Source organism: Zonotrichia leucophrys, chromosome 6, assembly GCF_028769735.1.
Source record: "Zonotrichia leucophrys gambelii isolate GWCS_2022_RI chromosome 6, RI_Zleu_2.0, whole genome shotgun sequence".
In the NCBI taxonomy this organism is placed as follows: domain Eukaryota; kingdom Metazoa; phylum Chordata; class Aves; order Passeriformes; family Passerellidae; genus Zonotrichia; species Zonotrichia leucophrys.
Genome location: NC_088176.1, coordinates 26,855,772 through 26,880,852, shown reverse-complemented (window position 1 = coordinate 26,880,852; position 25,081 = coordinate 26,855,772). Strand labels below are relative to the sequence as shown.

The 25,081-nt window shown below is 43.3% G+C and overlaps 1 protein-coding gene across 6 annotated transcripts in view; it reads right to left on the bottom strand.

The window, feature by feature from the left end:
• GRID1 (glutamate ionotropic receptor delta type subunit 1) overlaps positions 1 to 25,081 on the bottom strand; it is a 511,036-nt gene that overhangs the window by 464,854 nt on the left and 21,101 nt on the right. For 4 of the 6 annotated variants that reach the window (XM_064716077.1, XM_064716079.1, XM_064716085.1 and 1 more), the window contains exon 3: positions 9,237 to 9,392. In XM_064716077.1, coding sequence (XP_064572147.1) covers positions 9,237 to 9,392 — 156 coding nt within the window. Of the gene's footprint in view, positions 1 to 9,236; positions 9,393 to 11,440; positions 11,858 to 25,081 lie in introns of those variants that run through there. The other 2 variants (XM_064716078.1, XM_064716080.1) reach the window with 2 other exon arrangements.

Here is a 25,081-nt window from a genome sequence, read left to right as displayed (position 1 = left end):
TAGCCCTCTCTGGTTTGACCCTTGAAGACATCACATCCTAAGTTCTTTTTCTCTAAACTTCTCAGATAACTTTTCTCATTCCAAAAATATTTTCAAGTAGGACAGAAAATGGGCAAATCATCAGTCATTTCAATTAGAATGCAGCTAATATTTTACACAAGACAATGCTCAATTTACATCAGAGTTTACTTGGAAGTTATGAAGCATTTTTTAAATCAATGTAAAATTTAATTTAAACAAATTGTTTTAAAATAAAGGATTTGCAAATACACAAAGATGCTGAGAGACTTTCAGTATAAGCCTACTCCTCCTTCCACCATCCCAAGTTTTACCTTTAGGAGCAGAGAGGTTAAGAAGACAAAGGGTTCTGGAAATGCTCCAGATCATTACACCGTTTCTCTATTGGAAGTATTATCAAGCAGCAAATAATTGGTGTTTCCTAAGTATCATGTAATGGCATAAATAGGGTCATTTACCCACTGACAAAGACAATTCTCATTAACTTCACAAACATTCAGTTCTATGGAAAATCCTTTTATTCAATTTCTAAATAAGAACAAACCAGACTGTCAATGAGATTTTGAGAACATGGAAAGCATTCCATCAGCAATGTTACTAGTTAAAATCTCTAAGACTCAGGTAAGTAAATTAAAAAGCAGAGGATAAAATGACTAGACTGAGGAATAGGATACTTAATGAGTCCCTGGCCCCACTGGGAGTTTTTGGCTTGAGATTCATGTGTTTATATGAGAGAAATTAATTTCTTAGATATTATTCTGTTGACTATATGGGGGAGAAATTGTTTTCTTACTGTCCTTTTACTCCCTCTATGAAAGGTTGCTAAGGGAATAGTTCTCAGTAAGGTCAAGCAGCAGAAACCCTGCTGTGTGTTTTAATGCAGCCAAACAACACTTGAAATTAATGCCTCTTGGTTCTTTCTACCTTTAAGGACTGGCTGTTAGTGCTTTCCAGTATTCTTTCAGCATACATGAATATGTAATAGGCAGAAGAGAGAAAATGGACAGGCACAGCAGGGTCAGAATGAAGGAACTTCACAAAAGCTGTGCTAGTGCAGACAGCTTCTTCCTGATAAGGCAAAATTTTCAGATTTATAAAGCACTCCAAACCCACAAACCCGAACCCTTTTTCAAACACAGCAATCAAGTCTCCAAATTTTAATTAAATGCAAGCTATTAGGAAAAACATAAAAGAAAGCCTTTCAACATAGTTCTCATTTCAGATATTTATTGCCTGAAAGTTGTGTAAATGAAAGAAAACCTGGCATATTAGCATATCATTATTAACTGCCTTTGAAATTATTACAGATCTACATATGATATAAAATGAGTATCTCAAAATGTTCTATACCACTTAATCTCACTTCCATTTCCTTGACAAGATTCCTAATATGAAAAGAGCTGCACTAAGGATCAGCATCAGCTGCTCCCGTTCCTCAGTGAAGAGTGAAAGGGAAAGGATTCTCAGGATGACACCAAGGATTTCAACCTCAGAGCCAACACAGTTCTGTGTAAGGAAGTCTCATATGTGCCCTGTGCATGAAACATGTCATCCCTCACCCTGAAACCTGACCACTTTCAACAGGTTTGCAAATGGAAAAGACCCACAGCATTTCCATGTGTAAGAAAAATCACTGCAAGTACTATGACATCAAAATAAAAGAAGTGTCAAAATGTGAAATTGAACGTGTAAACCATTTTTCAAAATCATCAACTCAAATAACTAAAAATTATAGGAAAATCTCTTGCCAAGAAAAAAAAAAAAAGAGGTCTGTGGATCAATTTTATTCTAACAGGTCACTTTCAGAAAAACACACACATTTGCAGGTTAAAAAAAAAAAAAGTTATATTTCCTACAATTACAAGACTCACACAGCAGCATGATTCCAACAATCTAAGTAATATTTTTTTCTGAGGGGCAAGTTGAAAAAACACCTCTAAGCACAAAAGCACAAGATGACAGCGACAAATAAAGACACAGCAGGAATTCCCCTCAGAGGAAATTTATTATGAATAAAAGTATGAGAAACATTTTGATTTTTGCCTAAAAAAGACTGGCTGCTCTGAAATGACAAAAAGTGAAATCTGAAGTAACTGTTTCAGCTACAGTCTTGGTGTGCTGTAGTCTTACAGCTGGGCACTATTATAGCTGTATAACTTGGCTTTGAGGCTTTGTTTTGTTTTCCTTCCAGTAAACAACTGTGGTAAGCCACAAACAGTTTTAATAAATATGACATCCCCTCTATTCAAAGAACGTGCAGCTTTAACTACTTTCACTGTATGGCTCAACCTCAGCATGATAAATCACATCAAAATATTAAATTCATCTCATTCAGCAAGTATAAAGATGTAATTTAAAATGTAATACTTAGATAGTCAATCCCCTAATCATCTGTAGCTGGAAGACTCTGAACACAGAAAGGCTCAAGGCATATTCCCTGCTGGACACATTACAGTAAGTCTAGCAATTAAATTATTTGTACAGAGTATATGGGCAAGCATGTATATGCATACATCCAGATTGTATTTCACAGTTCAGGATCCTGTTCTTGAGCCATTATTTTAACTAGATCAGGCTGAGGAGGTTTTGTGTACTCATTTCACTTTTACAGATCCTCCTCCACATTAATGACTGAGAACAGCTGCCACAGGCAAACAAAGTGCTCGGAAAATTATTTTCTCTAAAAATAATAAATAAGCAAAACACAAAGAAAATCTTTAACCCTGAAACACGTTCCCTAACATTTTTATGAACACTGCTTATTTCTGATCTTTTGGGATAATTTCTAGTATACCAGTTAATGAGTAGCCTATTTTCCATAATGAAATCCCAGAATAAGAAACCCAACTGCAGCTCCTTGGTAAATGAGCAGGATCAGCAGCAGGATCAGTGGGAAAGACCATTACATACTGAAAAAGCACTGTAGCCTAACCTGCAGCTAATTTTCTATATGAGACCTTCAAAATAGATGGGTCACCCACACCTTACATGGAAATAAAAGTATTAGCAAGTCTGCAATTAGAAGAAAGAAGAAATGCACTTAACCTTCTCTGCAGATGGAGGAAAAAAAACCCTCTTTCAAACTAAGTAAGTCTTTTAACTGCAAAGCATGAAAATAATAAGGCATACCCTATCATCCTACAGCAGGCAGGGACTGAGATGCCTCTTGTGGCCTCCTCTCCACCCCCAGACTCCACCAAGCTGGGGCAGGACTGGTGCTCCAATCAGGTCCCATCTACACTGCAGGCACACTTTCTTTTCCACAGAAAGCCTCTTGCTCCCTGGGGATGCTCAGCTGTGACACATCCTTGTTTCCCTGAGTGCCTGCAGCACCGGTGTGTGACACTGTGTCACACCAAGCTCTGGGCAGCCCAGCCCCAGCCTGAACTGACAAGAGGCTCTGCAAAGGAAAGCACGTGGCTGGGGTGGAACTAACCCTGGGACAGCCTGTAAAAACACCCAAACTGCACCAGGGGCGTGCTGGAGTGGGACTGCCTCCCAGAAGTACCAAATACTCTGCACCCACAGTTGAACTGTGACCAGAACAGAACAGCTGCTGGCTACCAAGTAACAAACAGCAAGAGGGATGAACCAACAAAACAAAAGGGGATATAGATACTGGCCCATAGACTGTAGCCTGCCTTCATCCTCAGCAGCAAAGGGACTCCCTCATGGGCAATCAGCTCCTTTCCTTCCTACTGCACATCCCTGCTTTCAACATATCAACAGCACAAGAATATCAGGAGATGGACATTTTAATTTGCTGTTTTCATTAGCTCTGAAAACACTCTTGCTTATATTACATCAAGAAATACAACTGTAGAGCATAAAAACACAAGCACAATGAGATGACAGTGTCACAGATGTCTTCATTGTGGCAGTCCTTAACAAGTCGAGGTCTGACCTCAGAGGGCCCAAGGAGGTAAAACTGTTAAACCCATTCACCCCACTGAGCAACAGCTTTTAAATGCAGAGAAACAGCATAAAAAAGGTGTCATTACACAGCAAGGCCTCTCTGACCACAGGTGGGAACCCCTACCTACACTTTCCGGTTGGCTTTTAGAACTGTTGAAAGTTGGTATTAAACTGAGGAAAAAGGTAGGTAACAGTATTTGCTTTCCAGAGAGTTAGGAGTGCACCTGTCAAAACTTCCAAACAAGAGCTTGCACCCCAATGAAAAGAGTCTGAAATCTGTGTTCAAGCATGGAAGAAGAGTAGATAAAGGTAAAGTTATTTGACAGTGAAAGACTCAAGAGAAAACACTGGAGAAAAACTGACAGTACATCGATATAAACCAATCCTTTGCAATTCTGGCAGATGAGATTTTTTTTCTAATGCTTTACTTTAAAAATCTAGGTACAGCCTATAGGTCCTACCTATGCACCCAATTCCCCAAGCCAGAGCGGTCAAATCAATTAAGTTTTGGGGTTTGGTTTTTTTTTTAATTAAAAAAAAATAAATAATGATAATAATAAAACCCCTATTAATTTGTACATGCAGTATTTCACAAATAAATGTAAACAGCAATGGAGCTGCTGAGTCTGGTTCTCCAGATCTGTATTTCATCTTATTTGATCAGCTTACACCTTCTCAACAAATAAAACTGTAGAAAGCAACTGTGGTTGTAACATTAAATATATGTGCAGAGACAAGAGAGATCAAGAGCCATGTGCTGATCTATCCTCTCTGAGATCCAGTGACGTGATGTGTGGGAACAGCCCAAAGCTGTGTCATGGGAGCTTTCAGCTGGACACGAGGAAACGTTTCCTTACTGCAAGGGTGGCCAGACACTGAACAGCCTTTCCAGAGAGGTGCTCAATGCCACAAGTCTGTCAGTGGTGGAGGCATTTGGACATTGCTCTTAACAACATGCTTGAACTTTTGGTCTGCCTTGAATTATTCAGGCAGCTAGACTAGATATTGTTGTAGGTCACTTCCAATAGTCTATTCTGTCTATTCTATTTTATGTCAAGTATATATTATTACCAAGTGCTACAGACTATGATAACAGATCACATTCACTCAATGGTATACAGCACAGACACCCAAAAACTCAGCAGCTCTGAGTTGCTCTGAAACCACAGCAGTGTCTGTGGGACTGACAATAAATCCATTTATGGAACACCATTCTTGCTCTCAAATCACATTCTGATTTTCCAAATTTGTTCTGGTTTCCAGAACTGACAGCATTTTAACAACAAGCACACATACAAGGCCTCTCAAATTAGAAACAATTCATTTGAAATTGCTATGCAGAGAGAACAGCAAGTTTCAGCTCCAGGAAAGCTCCATAGATGTGTAAGCATCATCCACTGAGAAAAAGGGGTTTAAAGTTTTGCAGTTTCTGACTAACAAGCTCCTTTGGATCCTTTCTCCTAAGGGTACTACAAATGGCAAGTATTAGTTTTCTCATGTCCCAGTTTTGACCTACAGCTAACAATGCAAGCAGCAATGCTTTGAAAACACCATTTTAAAAACTTACAGGTCAGTTTTGTTTGGGTTTTTTTAGTTTAAACATGCCATCACATTTTCAAGCCCATCCACAAACCTGTTTGCCATCTGTACATCAGTCCCTTCTGAGCACCAATGACAGGCTCAGAAATCTCAATTTGAACAGAAAGCTTAAAAAGTAGCTTTGCGCCTATGTGAATCCTTGAATCACAAAAAGGTTACTACAGCACTAGTTTAAATAGAGGCCACACAAAAACCACCTCACACTGCAATCACTTAACTGAAACTGAGCACATAACTCTTTTGGAAGCAAGAATATAGTTTAACTTTACGTTTGTGGTTGAGCTTATTTCTCTAAATCACATGAAAAGAACAATGATTCCCCATGTATACTTCCTCCCATAACAGTCAGTGAAAAACAATTTTTCCCTCAAGTAATTGCCACATACATAAAAGCAATATTCTACCAAATGCAACGACTGCTTGCAAGGGCAGACAAAACAGGCCTATTTTATGCATACACCAGGGTCTGTTCATTCTTTACTGTTTCATCCCTTGCCACTGGAGTTCCTTGCACCCATGTGCTGCACTTTGTTTATAGAATGAGCTTGATGGGACCAAAACAATCTCATTACTCATCAGCACAACAGGATCTTGTTTATGCAATATACATTGAAATGAAAGACAAAGAAGGAAACAAAATTTATACTTTTTGTTAATTGCAGTTCTCTGGTACCTGACACACCGTTAACATGAGTGCCCACCAAGTCTTTGAAGAAAAAGTATCTCTGAATTTTCTTTACCGATTTCAGTCACCAGAGACTATCACTATAGCTCCCTTATCTCACTATAGCAAAGTCCCTAGAGTTTTTATTTTTCCCCAAAATCTAGCAATACATCTCAGCACATCCAGCACTGAAAACTACTCTTTTGTTTGGCCTTTAGTTCTGTGAATGCATTGCTCCTCTAAGAAAACCCTGCTGGTACTACTCTTCTGTGCTTCCTACTCATGCAGATGTTCTCTAACTGCACAATAAACACCAGGACAAACACATGCTAGAACTATCTCTGTCAGTAATTAAAGTTTCATCATTGTGTAATAGACATTGTTAAGTGGAATGATGACTTTCTGTAATTCTACCAGCACAATATCATTGAAATGAAGGTCTCTCTTTAAAGTTCTCTTTTAAAAGGACTTAGGGATAATTTACAATGTCATCTTACAGGACTGTGCAAAAGACACTTCAAATAAAAACAGTATTTGATTGGTTTCCTTAGGTGAACTATTCTGGTGGTGATAGACAATGGTCTATTTTTATTCGAAATTGGTTTTCACTTGTAAAAAAAGTTCCATCCCTGTGAAGCTAAGGCTTGCAACATTGATTTCCATGCCACTGCTTGGGAAGATGCTGCAGAAGAATAATGTGGATGTCAGGGCGTTTTATGTAGTGGCAGCAAGATTCTGTGAGCAGTCTGGGCAGCGGATTTGCTCCAGGTTGTTCTGACTACTGCATGCAGTATTTTGCCAAAATGAGCAGGACATCCAAGCAGTGAGATACAATGAGATTTTGAATAATCAGAACAACATCAAGTAACACTGGTCAACGAGACACTGCTCAGTAAGAACAGACCAGCAACTTGTACACCCCATGGATTACTCTGCCCACATGGATGACAATTTCAAAGGTAGGAAATTAAATCTGAAATTAAAAAAAAAAAAAAAAAAAAAAAACCTGACCTGAACCAACAAAGCAAGCCAGAAAATTGAGCAGAGTCAGACATTTTTCTTAGGCCTCCCACTGTCACAAGCTTTTACTTGCATAAAAGATAATTCCACAATATTCCCAAAAGAAAACACCTTGGTGTGCCTTAATGAAGCAGTGACAGAGAACAAGTTCTTTTTGGAATAGCGAAGAATCATCAACCACTTAATTCTCCAGCGTGCTATCAGCTCATCAAAGAGCAAATCAATGGGCAGGGAAAGAGCATCTTGGAAGGGACAGTAGAAAACATCTTTATTTACATATAATTCAGGTAGCACAAAGCACCTGTAACAAAATGGCTGAAAATCTGACCAGGCCCTTTTCTGTGGATGCAGCATGGAAACTCAACAAATATAATAAATTATTATTGTAGTCTTCATAAATGCAACCCCAATCTTCGAGGTTAGCAAATAACTCTATTTTTAAAAAGTATTACTAGACAAGAAGAATCCTCCACGAGGTCATGCTTTCCTGCTTTTAACAAAACTGAGCAAAGGGACCCCATCCACCAGACTGCCAGCTCAGATCGCTGGGCATTCAAAATGGTTTCATACAGTTTTACTTCTGAGAAGAGACATTGTTGAAAGCTATTGTTCAGCCAGCCAACTACTGTCACTTCCATGAATATGAATAAGCTCCAATATAGGACACTGAGTTTTTGCAAATGTAAGAAGATCCAATTGTTCAGTTATTCTTTGCCAATAAATCAACCCACCAGTATTTAGAGATTTTTGGTTTCCTCTAGTGTTTGAATATGTGGGTGGAGTTTTGCTTTCAAGTCCTCTTCTTCCCATTTTAATAAAGATTTTTTTTCATAGCACCTTGCTAAGTTTTCAGAGCAGCTGAAGGAATCTTATTGTCACTGGGATGAGGCCCTTGGAAACAGATATATTGCTGTTTCTCCGGATAATATTAACTAGCACCTACTCTGAGGAAAAGAGCGAGCAGAAGAAATTGCTCAGAGTTCATGAAAATTATCATTTGGTATAATTTTGTAGCCATAATTTACATGTACACAACTTAGACATAAATACATATGGATTAATGCAAATCTTCATACCGGGAAAGATTCGCTGTGCTCTGTAAAACTAAGGGTAAGGCTGGTGATGAATCATTTTTTAAATATTCTAGTCTGGGTATATAAATAGCTTTCTGTTTCTAGAATAATTACTACTGAAAAATACAGCTTCTTAAATAACCTAGGCCATAATTAACCTTCGCTTCATTAAATCACAAATAATATCTTTTTAAAGTCTTATTTGTAAAGGCAAGCTGATTAATTTAAACGTTTCCCTTTTGCAAAAAAAAAGAGAAAATTTTAAAATCTAATTGGAATGATTTACCAACGGAGCTACTTTTCAGCTCTTGCAAACTCTGGGAAGGCTTTCAGCTGGCTCCCTCACCCCCCGCCCGGCCCCCCGAGGGAGCTCCACGCTCACGCTGCCGCCCCGGCCCTGCCTCCCTGGATGCTCGGGGAGAGATGCCGGTGTGTGCCCGCACCTTCCGCGGCCGCTCCGGCCGGAGTCAGACCCCTTGCCCAGCCCCTCGGTGCCGCATCACCGCCTCCCTCCCTGCGGGAGGGATCCTTCCCGTGCCCTGTCCCAACGCGTGGCCGTGCTGGCAGCACCGGGACAGCGGTGTGACGTGGCCCTGCCTGCCCTCGGCACTGGGGGAGCCAGGATCGCTGCGCAGCCCCCCATGCCCTGCCCGGCCATCCCTGCGCAGCGCGGCTGCCGCCCCGGCCCGGGCACTCTGCGCGCACGGCCGGGCCCGCCCGGGCTGGGCTGGGCACGGCGCCGCCGCCGCACCGCGCCGTCCCTCCCCTTTCCTTGTAAGACAGCGCCAACCCCCGACCGAAGAAAAGTTTCCAGCCGAGCGCCAGGGCAGGTCCGGGCTGTCACCGGCGGCCCCTCCCCGCCGATGGGACGGGACGATCCTCCCTCAGCCCCGTCCCGTCCGCGTACCCGAGCCCCCCACGCCGTGGGTGCCGCCCGGGGCGCTCACCTTCCTGCACCGCATGGAAGGGGTTGTTGGCCTCTATGAGCTTGATGGAGTAAGTGATTTTCTCGCTCTGGAGGATGTCGTCATTGAGGTTCAGATCCGACACCGCCTGCTTGAACACTTCATCGTCCTTGGCAGCATTGCCTTCGAAAATGGCACCTGAGGGGAGGAAGGCGGCAGAGGGTGAGCAGGGCTTGCCCAGGACCCCCACTCCCCTCTGGGCAGTGCAGGGCTCAAGCCGGCTCGCACGGCACCGGGTGGGGCCGGGCCACACACGTGGGCGGCCTCGTCCCGGGCACGGGGCAGCGCAGCGTTCCTCCCGGTCACTTCTGCTCCACGGCAAATTACGGAGCCCTGAACCAGGCACGGCGGGGTGATGGATTTGCTCCACCAGTGACGGGAAAGGGAGCAGGCTTGGAAACTCCACCAACTTTTTGCTCGCTGCTCGCCTGTCCCTAGGATGCTGCCTTTCCGGCCGCGGTTTTATTGAGGCTTAGAAGCACACACGAACGTGAAGCCGGGATTTGTGTCCAGTAACCTGGAAGCTTTAATTTCACTGTCCTGTTTATGCAGTTAACGTGAAAACATCTGGCGATGTGTGTTACATAAAATCCCTCTCCGCGGAGCGTGTGTGTGCCCACGCCAGGCTTACTGCCCTGCTCTACGTGGCGCTGGGAGATCTTTAGAGCTAGCAACAAAACAAGCAAAAAACATTATTCCCCAGCCTGGAAAAGTCCTGCTGATTCACACCGTGCGTGCCTGTGGCTTGAGCCTCCGTGCACTGCCCGTGTGCATCCCAGCTCTGCACACAGCAGCTCCCCGCTCCTGCCCAGCACTTAGTTAGCAAACAGCACTCCGGCTGAAGTTCGTGCGGGGAGAAGCCGAGGTGACACGGTCCACGCGCAAGAGAAGCGGGGCTGAGAGAGAGAGACCCGCGGAGGTTCCTTCACCCACCCTTCTACACCGGCCCTGCCGCCTCCCTTCCTGCCCGCGGCGCTGGCCCCCGTGCCGTGGGGGTCCTGCCCCTGGGCCGGAGTCCCCCGCTGCGGTCAGGGCTGACCCCGTCTCCTTAATGGCTCCGCAATGCTGTCTGCCTTGGCTGCGCCCCCAGGCTCCGGAGGCGAGCGGCGACGAGCGGAGCCTCCTTCCCACCGGCCCCGGAGCCGTCCGTGCCGGGAAACTTGTTACAGGGCTGGTCCCCTTCTCCCCTTCCTTGCCTCGGGTCCACACGGACTCTCTTCCCGTATCCGTGGAGCCTCTCCTCGCCAGGATGGCTCCTACCCCGGCCCCCTCCTTTTTCTGATCTCCCATCCTCCCCGAAAGGCTGGTGGGAATTACGGCTTTTCATTTCCCGGACATACTCCCGCTTCCTCCTCTATCATCCTCTACAAGTGATTCTCTCCCCCCTCTCCGCCCCTAAACATCCTCATTTTCGTTCCTGCTGGTACCTTTCAACACTAGCCAAAAGGTGACTGCAGAGCCTCGCTTTTGCTTGCCAGGCTTCCCGCGGACATCACCGTGCCTTGCTCCCAGAAGCCATAAAAGTTCACATCAGCCTTTCCGTTGCCTCTTATTCATCCCTCTCTTCCTCCCACTGATCCAGCCTTCTTGCTGCCCAGGGGTTTTAATGAGATCTTATTCAAACCACAACAGTTGCGCGCAGAGACACACACACACACACGCACACACTCACACAGAGCCGCTGCAAAGCTCGCCTTTCTAACCCTTTCCCAGCCAAGTTTCCCCCTCCGCCCCTCGCATTCCGCCTTGGCTGACACCTGCTACGGCAGGGGATGGAAACCAGGGGATTATCTCCCCGAAAGTTTTCCCTGCGAGCACGTTCAGATTATGCCTCTCTCCTGCTCGGGTGATGGGGGCGGTTGTTTGTTTTCGGTGGCGAGGAGGCGGGGGGTGGGGGGAAGAAAACCTTTCCACGCAAACAGGTCCAAGCACAGACTCCCCAGCCACATGGGAGACCGCAGCGGCGGCCCCGGCGGGTCCCCTGCCCGGCGCACAGGCGGCATTTCGGCCCTAACTTTACAACCGCGGGCAGAACACAGCTGCCTTCCTCGCATCCGTCCTCCTGTCTCTCCGCGGAGTTGGGTTCCACCGCTGCCCGTGACATGATCGCGGCTAACGAGACGCTTCCTTTATATATTTATTTATCTACCGCGTCCCTTTCCAACCCCCCCCGCTCCCTCTCTTACCAATGTGGATGATGGAGTCCGCCCGCACCGAAACGCACTGAAATATCCAGGGGAAAAGCCAGAGCATCAACACTTCCATTTCCAGCCTCTCGCACAGCACATCAGCCCGGGTTTGGTGGAGAGACAGGGGGAAAGAAAACAAAAAAGGCGCAAGGGCAGGTGGACCAAGGCAGCGGGCGCGGGGGGGAGATGCCCAGACACCCCCCTCTTAGAAAAAAATCCCAAAATTCCCCAGCACCCCAAGAATTATCCAAGATTGAGGAAAACGGGTGATGGGGAGGAAAAAAAAAAAAAAAACCAAAAACAAGAAAAACGGGGCTAGAAAATCACGGAGGTAGATCCCGGGTTGGCAGGCGGCGCGGCGGAGCCTCCAGCGCTCGGTGTGTGCCGGGGCGCCGGCAGACCGCGAACTGCGGAGCGGCCCCCCCGCCGCCGCCGCCCGCCCCCCGCGCCACGTGACTGCGGAGCCTCGGCGCTCGGTGCCGCCGGGGCACGGCGCGGCGGGCGGGCAGCGGGGCGCACGGGCCGCGCCGGGCGAGCGCGCAGCGCTGCGGGGAGCGCCCAGCCGGGCAGCTGCCCGCGATCGAGGAGATTTACTAAATATATATATCTTTATCTATAATGTATGTCACCCGAGGAAAGGGGTAGGGAAAGGATGCTCCAAGCGCAGGGATGCGAGGCGGGTGGGCAGCTCCCGGTTGCCGGGCGCAGGCTGTTCCGCGGGGCCGCAGCCGCTGCCCGGAGAGTGGCCAGCGCTGCGTGGCCTCCCGCAGCCCCCGCCCGGCCCGGCACCGCGGGACGCCCCCGCAGGTAAGGGCGCGGGGCTGCGCCCGCTGCCGCTCCTCCAACTTCAGCGACGGGGGGCGGCGCGGGGGCACCGCGCCGAAGCGGGAGGTGGAGGAAATGCCCCTTCCTTCTTCCACGCGCTCGAGCCCGGGACATGATCCGTGTTTGAGGAGAGAAATGGAAATGCGAGGTTTTTATCCCCGCGCTGGGGACGAGGTGGTGGGGAGGAAAAGTGGTACAGCAGAACCTTTTCTTGTTTTGTTTTATTCTAGCTTTCAATGAAATCTAATTCATAAATTGGACATGCTCAGGCTCAGAAGACTAATTCATCCCCTAAAACAAACGCATCAGTGATTGCAGGCACCCAAACGTGACAAGCGTCTCAATATACCGAGGATCCAGAGAAAACAAATTCATTCAGGAGCCCGATACGTAATTAAAACTACTGCCAAGAAAATGAGTTGAGAGCAGGATGTTACCAAGATTATTAAGTTGCTGCGGGGCTGAGGCACCGACCGCTATAGTGATACATACAGATAATGTCAGTCTTTGGATAACGGGAGGAAGAGCGATTCCTGGAGGTCGCCGTCTTGCAAGCGCAAGCCTGGTACCAGCGCGCCGTGGCCGCATCCTGCTCCCGAGATGGCACCGGCGAGCCGGGGGCTCGGCGGGGAAGGAGCGGCCCCGCCGCCTGCTGAGCCCCGGCAGAGCGGCCGCAAAGGGGCCGGCGGCGCCCGTACCCCTGGCACTGGCTACAGCATCCCTGTCGTGTGTATTCAGCACACTTTTTCTAGCCATCACCTGTACTAATAAATGCTCCTGATGCTGAGCAGCGCCTGCTTGCAGGAGCGATCGCTGCAATGTATTTATTCAATGTAGAAAGCATTTTTTTCATGCACAGCACAGTACGGCAAGAACTGCTCAACACTAAGGAGTAGAAAATATGGATAAGGGGGCTGGGAAGACAGAAGGGAGGGGGAACACACAGTATAGATGGAACAGAGTGAAAGGGAAGGAAGCTGAAATGGAAATGATATGAACAAGAATCCCTGTTGATCCACATGCATCAACAGCCTCCTATTCAGCGGTAGTTACAAACACAGCATTCGAACAGGGAAGAGCAGGGGGTAAATAAAACCAGATATGGTTTTTAAAAATAAATCACTTGTTAACTACTCTTACTTACAGTCCTTGTCTTAAATATGCAATTTCACACTGATCAATGCAGAATGATATATACTATACTCTGCATTTCACGTAATAAAAACACTTAATCCAGATAATTGGCTTCTGGGACAGAGATCAATAGAAACATTCCTTATTTGACTACGTTAGCAAGTCAAAATTAATTCTAATTTACATTTGCTTCAAATCAATATGCACTTAGTGACTTACACAGGCTCTTTAAAAAGTTAAGCACCTATATTGACCAGAGTCATATATATGTCAGTAACAAGTACATGTGTGGGAATTAGAGAGGGGGAAAGTGTTACTGCAGAACCAAGTCTCTGACTTTCATAGAGGAAAGGAGGCTAAATTTATTTGTGTGTGAGAAGTGCTTTGGCATCCTAGCCTAAAACCTGTAGAAATATGCAGCTATTAATCCCACGATTTATGCAGGCACCCAAACACCAGTTGCCCTCCAAGCACCTGGGAGCAAGCTTGCCTCCTACTTTAGTTTGTACAGCAAGGTCTTGACCTCAGCTGGGATGCCTCTAGCTGCTATTTTAGTGATAGAAAAATAGACATATAAAATATTAAAACTCTAAACCCAGTGAATTGGACAAGTTAAAAAATTTCCTGTGAAATCCAAGAGCAAATGCTCTGAATGCAGAAAAGGATCCAGTCCCAGCCAAGGAGGGGGAGAGGGGAAAAGACAAGAGACCAGAATACTGTAAAACATACCAAATGAAATAGGCCCGAAAAAGACCAAGGGCTACAGTCAGAAGACAAAAACAAACCAAAAAATAAACAGAATAAGTCTCCAATACTATAAAATCTGATATGTAACATGCAAAGTACAATGAGATCTAAATGGATCCACCACAGCAAAGAGAATTGCAACTTCAGTAACATCCCTGCAGGATGAAAAGTTGCCACATCAAAACTTCATTGTGTCTGGTTTTAACTCAGGTTGCATTACCTTTATTACCTCTTCTCTCATATTATCTGCATTTTTTTTCTCCTCTCCTTCAAGTTTGGGAGTTTTTTCCTAAACAAAAAAAAAAATCCCAACAACTTTGGCTTGGATTATGTTTTTCATAACAATTACTTCTCCTGTGATTTCCCCTCCTTCAAACAAGCTATGAATGCTACATTTCTAAGCCCAGTACAAATGAGAGCACTCCTTTTAACCCTGCCATTCCTCGTTTGCAATTGGGGGACCGCTGACACTTTGCAGTGGGTGAACCTTGTTTAGGTGCAGCAGTCAGCACTAAAAGACCAATCCCTTTGCCAACATTTTGCATATTAAGAGTATTGCAAGCTGCTGTCATATTCCATCATTATTGTGTAGGGGATAACTCACGACATATTATTCCACAAGGTGCCACTGGATTTACAGAAGAATGCCATCTCAACAGAAGTATGTGAGAGATAAACCCAACTCAAGCAACAGCCACATGGTCACAGTTCTACTCTGTGGCAACGAATGGAACTCTGTGCACAGCTCTTACCACAGACAGCTCTTACCACCTTTGCAAACCACTGGGGTGATTTTGAGCTGACCTATCACAAGTTACTGCTGGGCTCATTTCTGTTGTCTGAATGAACACAGGATCAAACCTGTACAAATGGATTCTGCTATGACAAGAGGTCGGCTGGAGTAACGCTTCAAAAACTGCATTGCAATTAGAAACATAGAACATCCTAGAAGGGTAAACTGAAAGGCTTGTGCAGTGCTACACTCAGAGCCTTGTGCCCAGGGCTCTGTCCTTCTGTGCTGCCATAACAAGAATGAGGCACATTTTGAAAGACATCATCAGAACCATAGCTGCAGGGTATGCCTGGATCTGGAAAGCACCTCACATTTACAAAACTGCTTCATAAGCAGGAGCTCTGCAAGACCATAATGTTGAGACTTATCATAGCCTATGTTCAGAAAAAAAAAATGGAGGTCTTTAAGATTTAGCATTTCTTGAGTCTTCTCCCAAGTTTCACCCACTTAATATAGCTAATCTGAGGCTTCCCCACATAAAATCATGTATATATCTATCTGTGTACATGTAGCAATGATTTATTCCTTCTGAAAGCAAATGGAACTCCTCCTCTGTATCAGTTAAACAGGTGTAAAGATGCAGCTAATACCTCCAGCTGTTAGCTGCTCAGTCTATGAAGCTAGAAGAATGAAAACAAAAACACCCCAAAATATCCTAATACACATGGTAACAATCTCCCTTCCTTATGCAATAGCCAAGATCTCTACTGTTAACACACCCACAAAAAAAGTAACATTACTTATTCTAAAATGCCATGAAATTCAACAGCTGTGCTTCTCTTCAGAAACAGTAATGCAAAACCTCAAGCCTAACTTAACTCCAAAGTTTGTGGATGCTTGTGTTTAAAAACTCATTTTGTCATTCTCCTGTGGTGACAGCCTGAGGTTTCAGCTGCTTTATTGAACCTTCCTTTAGCTTATTGAAACCACCTTTTCTCTTTTCATGGTTGATAGCATAGTATGATAATCTTGCAGGAGTAAATGGACTAGAGTCTACAAGAGGAGGCTGCTGAATTATAGAGTTCTTTGCAGGGCAGTTGACATTGTAGATTAACTTGTTGTGTGCCTACTAACAAGCTGAAACTTTGCTACAGTCAACACTTGATCTGGATTGACATGCCTTTTAAGATGCCATGAAGAAGCCAAAGCACTGTTATTTCCTTATTTTTTACCTGACTTAATTCAGCCTAGGTGTGATTTAATTTGTACTTACGTTTGGTTAATTTCATCACTGCTAAATCTGTTGCATCTTGATAAGATTCATATATACTTCCCTACTCCTCTCTTTCAACTGTGACTTTTCACACCCTATTTTTCTTTAATGGGAATTTTTTTCTACAATAGACAAGAGGTCTATTTGGTCTATTTTTCTACAATAGACAAGGGTCTCAATAGGCTTTGCAGCCTCCCACATTTTTATAGTTGCATAAATTCTCTTCTAATGCGGCACAAAGCAAATTGTATCATTGTTGGCAAATGTAATCTCTATCTTGGTATTTGTATTTAGTTAATACTTGGATTCAGAAGAAAAGGAATCTATTCACAACATTTTAATATCACCGATATATGTTTCACTAGAGCTCTAACATTCAGGTGACCAAAGAATTCTTTGTTATTACTGTAAGGAATGGGAGTGTACATAGTTACAAGAAAACACCTTTTTCTTTCATTTCTAAGCAAGCTCCTTGTCATTAGACTCACTGCACACTAACTGAAAAAGGCTAAACTCTTTGTTTTCTTGAGCAGAAATCCATCCTTTTTTTTCTAAAATAAAAAGGAAGCAAGGTAGGTATGGTTGCCATCTTTGTTACAGTACAGTTGCATAAGAATGCAGGCTCTCCAAGTAAAAGTGTTTGTCAATTGTTCCTAATTTAATAGTAACCATATCAAGATAACCTCTGAACTAACTTCACTGGCATTCATCTAAGGGAAAAATACAATTTACAAGATTCTCCAATATAAAACCATCTCCAGGGGAGCTCCATTCAAAAACATCTTGCATGCCTCACTGATCCATCTACATAGTACACACAGTCCAGTCTCATGAGCTGTTCAATGAGCTGCCTATTACAGATAATGAGAGATTGCTAGGACAGCTGTCCTCTGCCATCACAGCAATCCAAAGAGACAGGCACATCCCAAAGGGAAAATCACAACAGGAAAAGCCCCAGATGTCATTTCTTGCACAGCCTCCATAAATACACACTGACCAATCTCACAGATAGTAACAGGCAGAGAATGACACCCATGTTTTACAGATACTTCACTGTGAATTCATATCCCAGTACTTCCACTATTATAAAACTTCCCAACACCTGACAATAAAAATACATCCTTGCTTTGTTAGAGTCAGTTGAAGAAGCAGGGTGGTTATGCCAGACAAAGGAAAAAGAAAGCCACTAGAATTTAACCTGCAGTTCACCTCAGCTGGGTGAAGACTGTGGTGAAGTCACATGCCTGCTACTTTGCACTTTACCCATCTAGACAGTAACAAAACCAGCCAAGTTGATGCTGCTGCATGGTGAAGCAGAGAACCAGAAAAGTCTGGAAACGTACATTTAAAAAGTTCTGCCCTCCAGCCACGACCCAGTAACTGATCTCGTGTTTGTTCCTGCTTCACTGCAAACTCCACCAAGAAGTGATGTAAGCAGAAATATTTTGCTACAAGCCAGAAACTTGAACGCTGCCCTTTCTGCATCTCAGGCAAAGAATAGGGACCTTTTCAACTGCACTAATTCAATCCTTTGCCGTCACTAAATGCTGATGCAGTTTGTGCGTGCAGAGTCCTCTGAAAGCCTCACAATGGAAAGTACTCTAAGGGAAAAGTAATTTTACCTTAAAAAAATCCCTGATCTTTCTCAGCAGTCCATTCTAAACCATATTATGTTTAGTGACTGTCTCACAATGGGCCATTTCTACCAGTAGGTAAGGCCTCTCTTTTTTCTTGCAATGCTGTGTCATGGAGTTGGTGGCTTGGGTCTTCTTGTTTGGGGTGGGGTTTGTTTATTTGTTTGTTTCCCGGTGTGTTCCTGCAATCATTAGTACAAATGAGGTGCAGAATTGGCTTCTCAGTGACAACATTAGCATTAATGCCAATCACACACAGTCACAGTCATATATTTTCCCAGGGATCTGTGTGCTCTTCAGGAAAAGATTCCCTGTAATGGACTTCATAATTCATAGTCATGTTTCCAAGAAGGTCAAAATGAAGATTTTTCTTTTGCAGAAACTCCAGCTTCTTATTGTATGCTTGACCTAAAACATTATTCTACCAAAGCTTTTGCTTGTTGTTTTTTTTTATCCCTTAGAGGAAAGAAAAAAATCAAGCCAAAGAGTAGGATAAAGTGTCATGGCATATCTTAAAATTTCCTGCTCAAAGAAGGGGATACTTTTCTAAAGGCAGTGCAGTCCAGCCATTGGAGCAGAGGGGCCATGATTCCTGGGCTCCATTCCCACCACAGTCCCCGATTCATTTCATGACTAATTGAGTGGACTGTTGCATGAACATTGTATTCAGTTCTTAATTTAAGGGTGAACAAGAACATCAAGTTCCTTTCCTCAGTTCCGGCACTCAGTCAGCTGTCCTACTTCTCTAGGAGGTATAGGGGAAACACAGAAGGTTTATTTTTGTCAGGTCAAACAAGTAATTTCAATTTCAAGTTTGTAGATCCTAGAGATTTGAGAAAATTTGTCTTATTTTAAATAATTTCAAACAGAAAATGCTCTTTAAGGTATTTGAAACTAACCCGTTCCACTCAACTGCATCTGGATGCAAATTTTCAGTATCCAAGCTCCATTGCTGACATGAGTGACAGGACTTCAGATGTCTAATGGTTTCTTTTCCTTTCCATTTTTTAACCATGGTGGGGAGGGTTATGTGAAATAGGGGACAGTACCTTATATTGAGATGGATAAAAAAAGCTCTAGAGATGAACCCACCCAGAACTACAAGCTGGTTATACTCCCCTCTAAGTTACATTCAAGTAATCTCTTCTGTTCTGCTAGAGTAAGCACTTGAACTAGGTCTCCCACATGAGAAAGGGGTGTCCTGATGACTAGGTGTTGGAAAAGGAGCAGGGGAAGAACATACACCTCTTTTGAGAAAGAAAAAAAAAAAGTAAAAACCACCTTGAAATATTTCCATATGGCCTGGTGAGAAAGAGGGAGAGAAGAAAAGAAAAAAAGAAAAGCACACTGCTTCCTTTCTACTTTTGGCTGTAGAAGGTGTTTGTGTGCAAGAACAGCTTTCTAACCCAGGTTTCCCGTGTCAAGAAGTTTGTTTATGTCAGGTTGATTTTCTGTTGACATTTTATGCTGCTCCCTGAAAAGAAACTGTTTCTCTGAGCACACCCAGGCATTCACAACCCTTGCAATGGTTTGAGTCACGTAAGCCACATCTTGGTGGTGCCTCATCCCTTCAACACCTCTCCCTTGCCGTTCACACAGCCTCAGCTGAAAACGTAAGTGTATCATAGATCTGTGTGCAGTAGTCTATAGTGTGGCCAGGGCAAACAGGCAGCCCAGGACCCCCTGACTTTGCAGCATTCCACATAGCACCATTGGGATGGCGTTGCCACAGTGTAGAAGTTTAAGCTACAGAAAAAATAAAAATAGTTTAAAAGGTCCAGAATACTTTGGTTGCAGGTACACAACACCTGACAACAATGGCCTCTCTTTACGGATTCTTATTCAAGGTGAACTTAAAGCTATTACTCCATACACCTGACTCAACAGTTCTGAGAAAGGGTATAAAAAAAGCCCAAACATTTTTTCCAGTCTTCTGAAAACTTGGAGATTTTGCAGTAAAGGGTTTATGAAAAGGGCAGGGAGGATAAAAAACAGGAGCCACTTTAAGCATCCCGCACTGTGTGAGTCACAGTCCCTGTCACTGCACCCTAATGAAACCTCACTGACCAACAGTTTCTAAAGTTCCCACATTCTCCAATGTCTTCATAATACCACTAAAGACACCTTTACCTTGCTCCCAGTCCAAACTGTGCTGCATTATACAGCAATATATTTTACTACAGCTACATGCTCTCCAGCTGAATGCAAGCCTTCAGTGGAAATAGCTTTGTTTGCTGCAGTGCTGTATTATCACACATGACTAGACCAGGCAACATTGATTCTTAAGCAATGGCATTGATTACAAGTCTTATTTTTAAAATGCTGGCAGGATACAGCCCTTGGATAAGCACTTTAAGACCAAATTTGAATTGCATTTCCCAGCAGCTCTCTTTTTACAGAGACTATATAATAGAATTACGAATAATGCTACTGACTAACATGTACTGAGGATTTACACCAGTATGGTTTCAGTAGTAGAAGCTTTTAGTACTTCACACTTACACAACTATAATATGCTTTAGATTATTGTTTTTAAAATGTAAAATCTTCTTTTTCCTCTTCACTAGCTAAAAAAAGATGCTTGTTTTCCAGAGAGATAAAATTATTAAATTGAATTTGACCTTTCAGAGCATAGTAAGGTAGGGATTTCTGTTCCCTGGAAATAAAGGAAGACTCTTCATGTACTGGTCTAAGTTATGCAAGAGTCCACAAGCAAGCAAGCAAAGTACTCTTGGAAGAACATTTTACATTAAAAAATTATGGAGGGTGAGGGGGCAAGAAAAAAAAAAACACACAACCAACCAACCTCAAACGCAAAATATATCCTTACACCTACATTTTAAATTACATACTTGAGGGTATGCAACCATTACAGAATTTTCATGCTCTCAAGCAGCCCTCCAGATTTATCAACATCGTATCATTTCTTGACCAGTTTCCATGGGGTAGTTCCTGCCCTATTCCACACCTAACCTTGAAATACCTCTCCAGGATTTCTTTGCAGATTGTGCTTTTGTTTTCTCAAGTTGGTAAAAACCTCATAGCTGTCTTACTGGTTTGCCAGCTTAATCCCAGTTTGCAAAGTGAGTTGTTTGGAACAATGCACATGCTTTTCCACTTCTGCCTTTCTCCTGTAGGAATACAGGGAAGTGCATCAGTGCCATCACCTGTGCTGGTCTACCTGCAGATCCACAAAACCTGTTGCCCAAGTAGCTAAACATCCTTTTCCTCACACAGTACACGGTGAAAACACAAGGTTAGCCCATCTTTCCCCTTCTTACCACAAGCTTCTTGTTTCACTCAGGACTAAGAAGCACCAAAATACAAAAATCACAGGTACAGAGTGATCTTTGTGTCATGTGTTACAATAAAGCAAGATTCTGTTTGGAATACTATCTCTAAATTCTTGTTAGGGATTTAAGCTTTTGATAGACTTATCATTATGGATAAATTATATTTTACCCTTCTCCCTGTTTTGATCAGAGATATTTGACCTCACCACCTACTTGGGCTTACTAAGACATAGGTTTCCCTCTCAAACAGCAGATTTACAGTCAGGATCTAAAGAAACCCAGTAGAAACACTAAGTGAAGATGCATCCATTATTCAATGATTTCACATAGTTCTCATAATTCACCAAGTAAAATGCCTTTAGGAGAAACAGGTGGCATAGCAGGACTTGCCATCCTATTGTTTACTCAAAGCCTCTTTCCAGTCTACATTCATGGATGTGCCTTAATTAAGTGCAAACCAATCAAAATAAATTAATAAAAGCCATAATTGCTCTACTACCCTCTTCTTTGTCAACTGAATTAACCAGGCTTAGAGAAAGGGGCTCAGTAGAATCAGCAGCAAATGCAATAGTTCTCATGAATCCCAAAAACATTTTGTTTTTGATTTAGGACAGTCCACACAGCAGAATTGCTTCCAAACCCTCCCCCCCCAGCATTGGACAAAGTCAAAATTTCAATGCAACAAAAGAAAACAGAATGGCCTGGCATCACTACAGTGAAATTGTGACTTCTGCACAGGTTCCTTGTTTCACTGCCAGGGGTCCTTACCCCACCCAGCAGAATGCAGCTGCTCTCAGCACTGCTACACCATGGAGAGCAGCTGGACAGTTTTGCTTCGGTTACTCCTCTACTCCTGCCAGTCTTAGCACCTACTTGGATTTCTTTTGAAAGCTTGGACTAGCTGCAAACTAGCTACTGATCACCTTTGCCTTACACACATAAAAGAAGTGCCTTAATAAATATATTGCAGACACCTCTTAGTGAACTTTACCTTGCTCTAATTCCACACTGAAGAGCTATTTAAGAAAGGAACAATTATAACAAGACGTATCCTTGCAAAGCCCTGGTTCTTTATGCACTTTAGCCATTCACAGTTATTTGTCCTCTCCTCCATTTAGGAATACAAACCTCATAACTTTGTTTTCCTAACCTGACAAGCAAATGTAATTGCTAGGTGCAATACTTGACTCAAAAGATACCTTTTCCTACTCATGTTTTTCTTTTCAGTCCAGCATGCTCAAGACACTCAATTCAACAAAATTTTGGTCATGCCTGTATATGTTAATAATGTAGAATTTTCCTTCTCTCTTCAAAGTGAAAGTAGATATGGATGCATGGATTTTGTCTCATAATCTGAGATTAATTTTGTATTATAATCTGGGCTCAGTATTGTTTTCAGCAGAAGCATTTCTGGCCCCAGAAGCCAAAGCCCTCTATCAGGTTTTCTTTTTGCCCACCCAGCCACATCATTGCCTGATTACAAAACCACAGGAGCAGTGATAAAAATCCGTCAGGTCCTTCAAGTCACAGGTAATTAACCAATCACACACTCATATTTATCTAGATCATTACTAACAAAAACCACAAGTTCAGGAGTTTCCAGGCTCCAGACCCTGGCTCTGTAGGCCAACCACAGGGCCAACTGCCACTAGATGGAGAACAATCCCTGGTTTGTCTAATGGTGTTAAGTAGGCAGAAACTGCAACCCACCCTGTTCCCTGCTGCCTTTAAGAGAGTGGTTCCTGCATGCCACCTGCTAGCCAGGTACCCAGGCACAGCTTGGCAGCATCTCTGTCCCTCAGTGGCAGCAGCTCGTTCAATTCCATCAGCCTTGGGCTCCGTATTTGATTGTGCTTTAATTCATATGGCCTCAGAGGATGCACTTTAAAAGAAGAGTGAACGATTTCTTCTACTGAGACTTCTAAATGCTGGAGCGGAGCGGAAGTTCTCACTTTGGGCACTTAGGAGTGAATCATTTGAATTTGTGTGCACAGGATGAAAACACCCTTCTGTTGATGAAGGTGGCAACACAGCAGCTCAAACGATTTTCCATTAGCACACAATCAGACTTTATATTGCTTATAGAAGAGAAACAAATTCAGAATACTGACGGAGTCTAAAAGGGACTCTTGAACACTGGTGGCGAAACGAAAACAAGACACAAGCAAATTTCTCATCTGTTGGTTTCTGTAACCTTGAGCTCATCTTGCTACAATGTAGTGGAATAAATCTGAACTGTGCAATTATGAATTTGATTTCAAGGCTGAACAAGAAAAAACCATTTAAATAACTATAGTTGTTCTAAGCTTATTCACTGTACAGTTTTACTAAACTAAAGATGGAATAATGCAATGAAAAAAATTGAGTGAACAGTTACAATTAAAGCAATAGGTTCAAGGAATCAGATCACTAAATTAATACAGCTACTGATAATCAAATCAGCTCACAAGAAAAATAAGCTTTCTAGCTCACAGGAAAAATAATTACTTGCCTTGGATTAGTGCTAGAGAGAGAGGGTTCAAAGGGAGAGAACTTTCAGCACAAGGCCACAGCCAGCACTAGCTTCTCTGCAGTTCACAAACCATCCTGGCAAGCAGCACCAGCAGCAGCTCAGAATGCTGTTTCACATTTCAAGAGACAATAAAACATAGGTGGGGAAACAAAGCCAAATGGCCAAGAATGGGTATGACATCAATCTAAGTAGCTCAGATTTTCACCTCTCCAGCTCCTTTTAATTTTTCCCACCAGTGAAAAGTTTATCAAGATTACCCTTGCAAAAAGTATGGCTGCCTTTAGTGCTTTGATAAGGATATGTAAGTTAGAACGGAATCCAGCTTTCTATATTTCCTTGTTCTAAAAGACACCAGGAATATACAAATCAATCCTTTGTTTATGATTTAGTAATGACACTCATAGACAAGGGCTGCAAACTGGTTGACTGCGCAAGAACTGAGTGTGTGGGCTCATTCCAGGGATAGCCCTGGCTTTGGACTCCTCTTCCAACCCCAGGGCCCCAGTTGGATTTACACAGTCCTCTATGGCCACAGCACAGCCTCAGGCTCAAAGGAGGGACCTGGAGGAGCCAACTCAGCTCTCAGGGCAGTGGAGTGGCTACACCAAAAGTACTGTAGTGTAAGCTCAAGTTCTACCCAGAAAAAGCCACTCATGGCCACAGGTCCAAATCACAAGACAGAGGCAGTTTTGTTCCTTTCATGACATTATCTGCTGACAAAAACTGCAAAACAATTAATTTAAAGAAAATCTTCTGTTAGTATGTTTGCAAGAAATTTTCCTCACAAAAACATTTATTTTCTAGAATAAAATAAAGAAATATTCAAAATAAGTAAGACTCTCTATGTGTGCATATCAACCCCAGAATGTCATAAATCAAAATAAATGCTGGTAAGGACCATGTCCCTTCTTGAGAGTTGAGGAAGTCTCAGACGACCTGTAATCTGGGGAGAGATTAACCTTTGCCAAGGAATCACTAGGAACTGCTGATGCAAAACCAAAACCTCTCCATGGATATAGCACCAACAAGGCCTTAAATAAGCTGACAGGGCTCAGAATGTGCAATGAAAGGAGATGTACAAAATAAAGAGGATTCTTTCCTGTGTAATACCTTCTCTGCTCCAAAGCACACTTTTGATTTGCTGATTTTCTTTTTACAAGATGGCTTAGTTCATTACTTCTTCCATTACTAAAAGCAGCACATTGCTTTCCTTCTACAGAAGACAGTAAATAACATTAAGGGAGTTATATGAGAGAAGGTAGAGCAATTTTTCAACAGAAAGAAGCTCATAATCACAGGATACAGGATAACAGTCTTAAGGCACCATCATGATAAAAGGCACAGTTTTTATGTAACACCCTTTTAGATTGATTTTTCTACATTCCAAATGCTCCCATAACCATCTCTTGACATTTCTCCTGCACAGCTGGTTACACCATCCATAAGCAATCTCTGTCTACCAGGCATTATTATTATTTTAAAAGCAA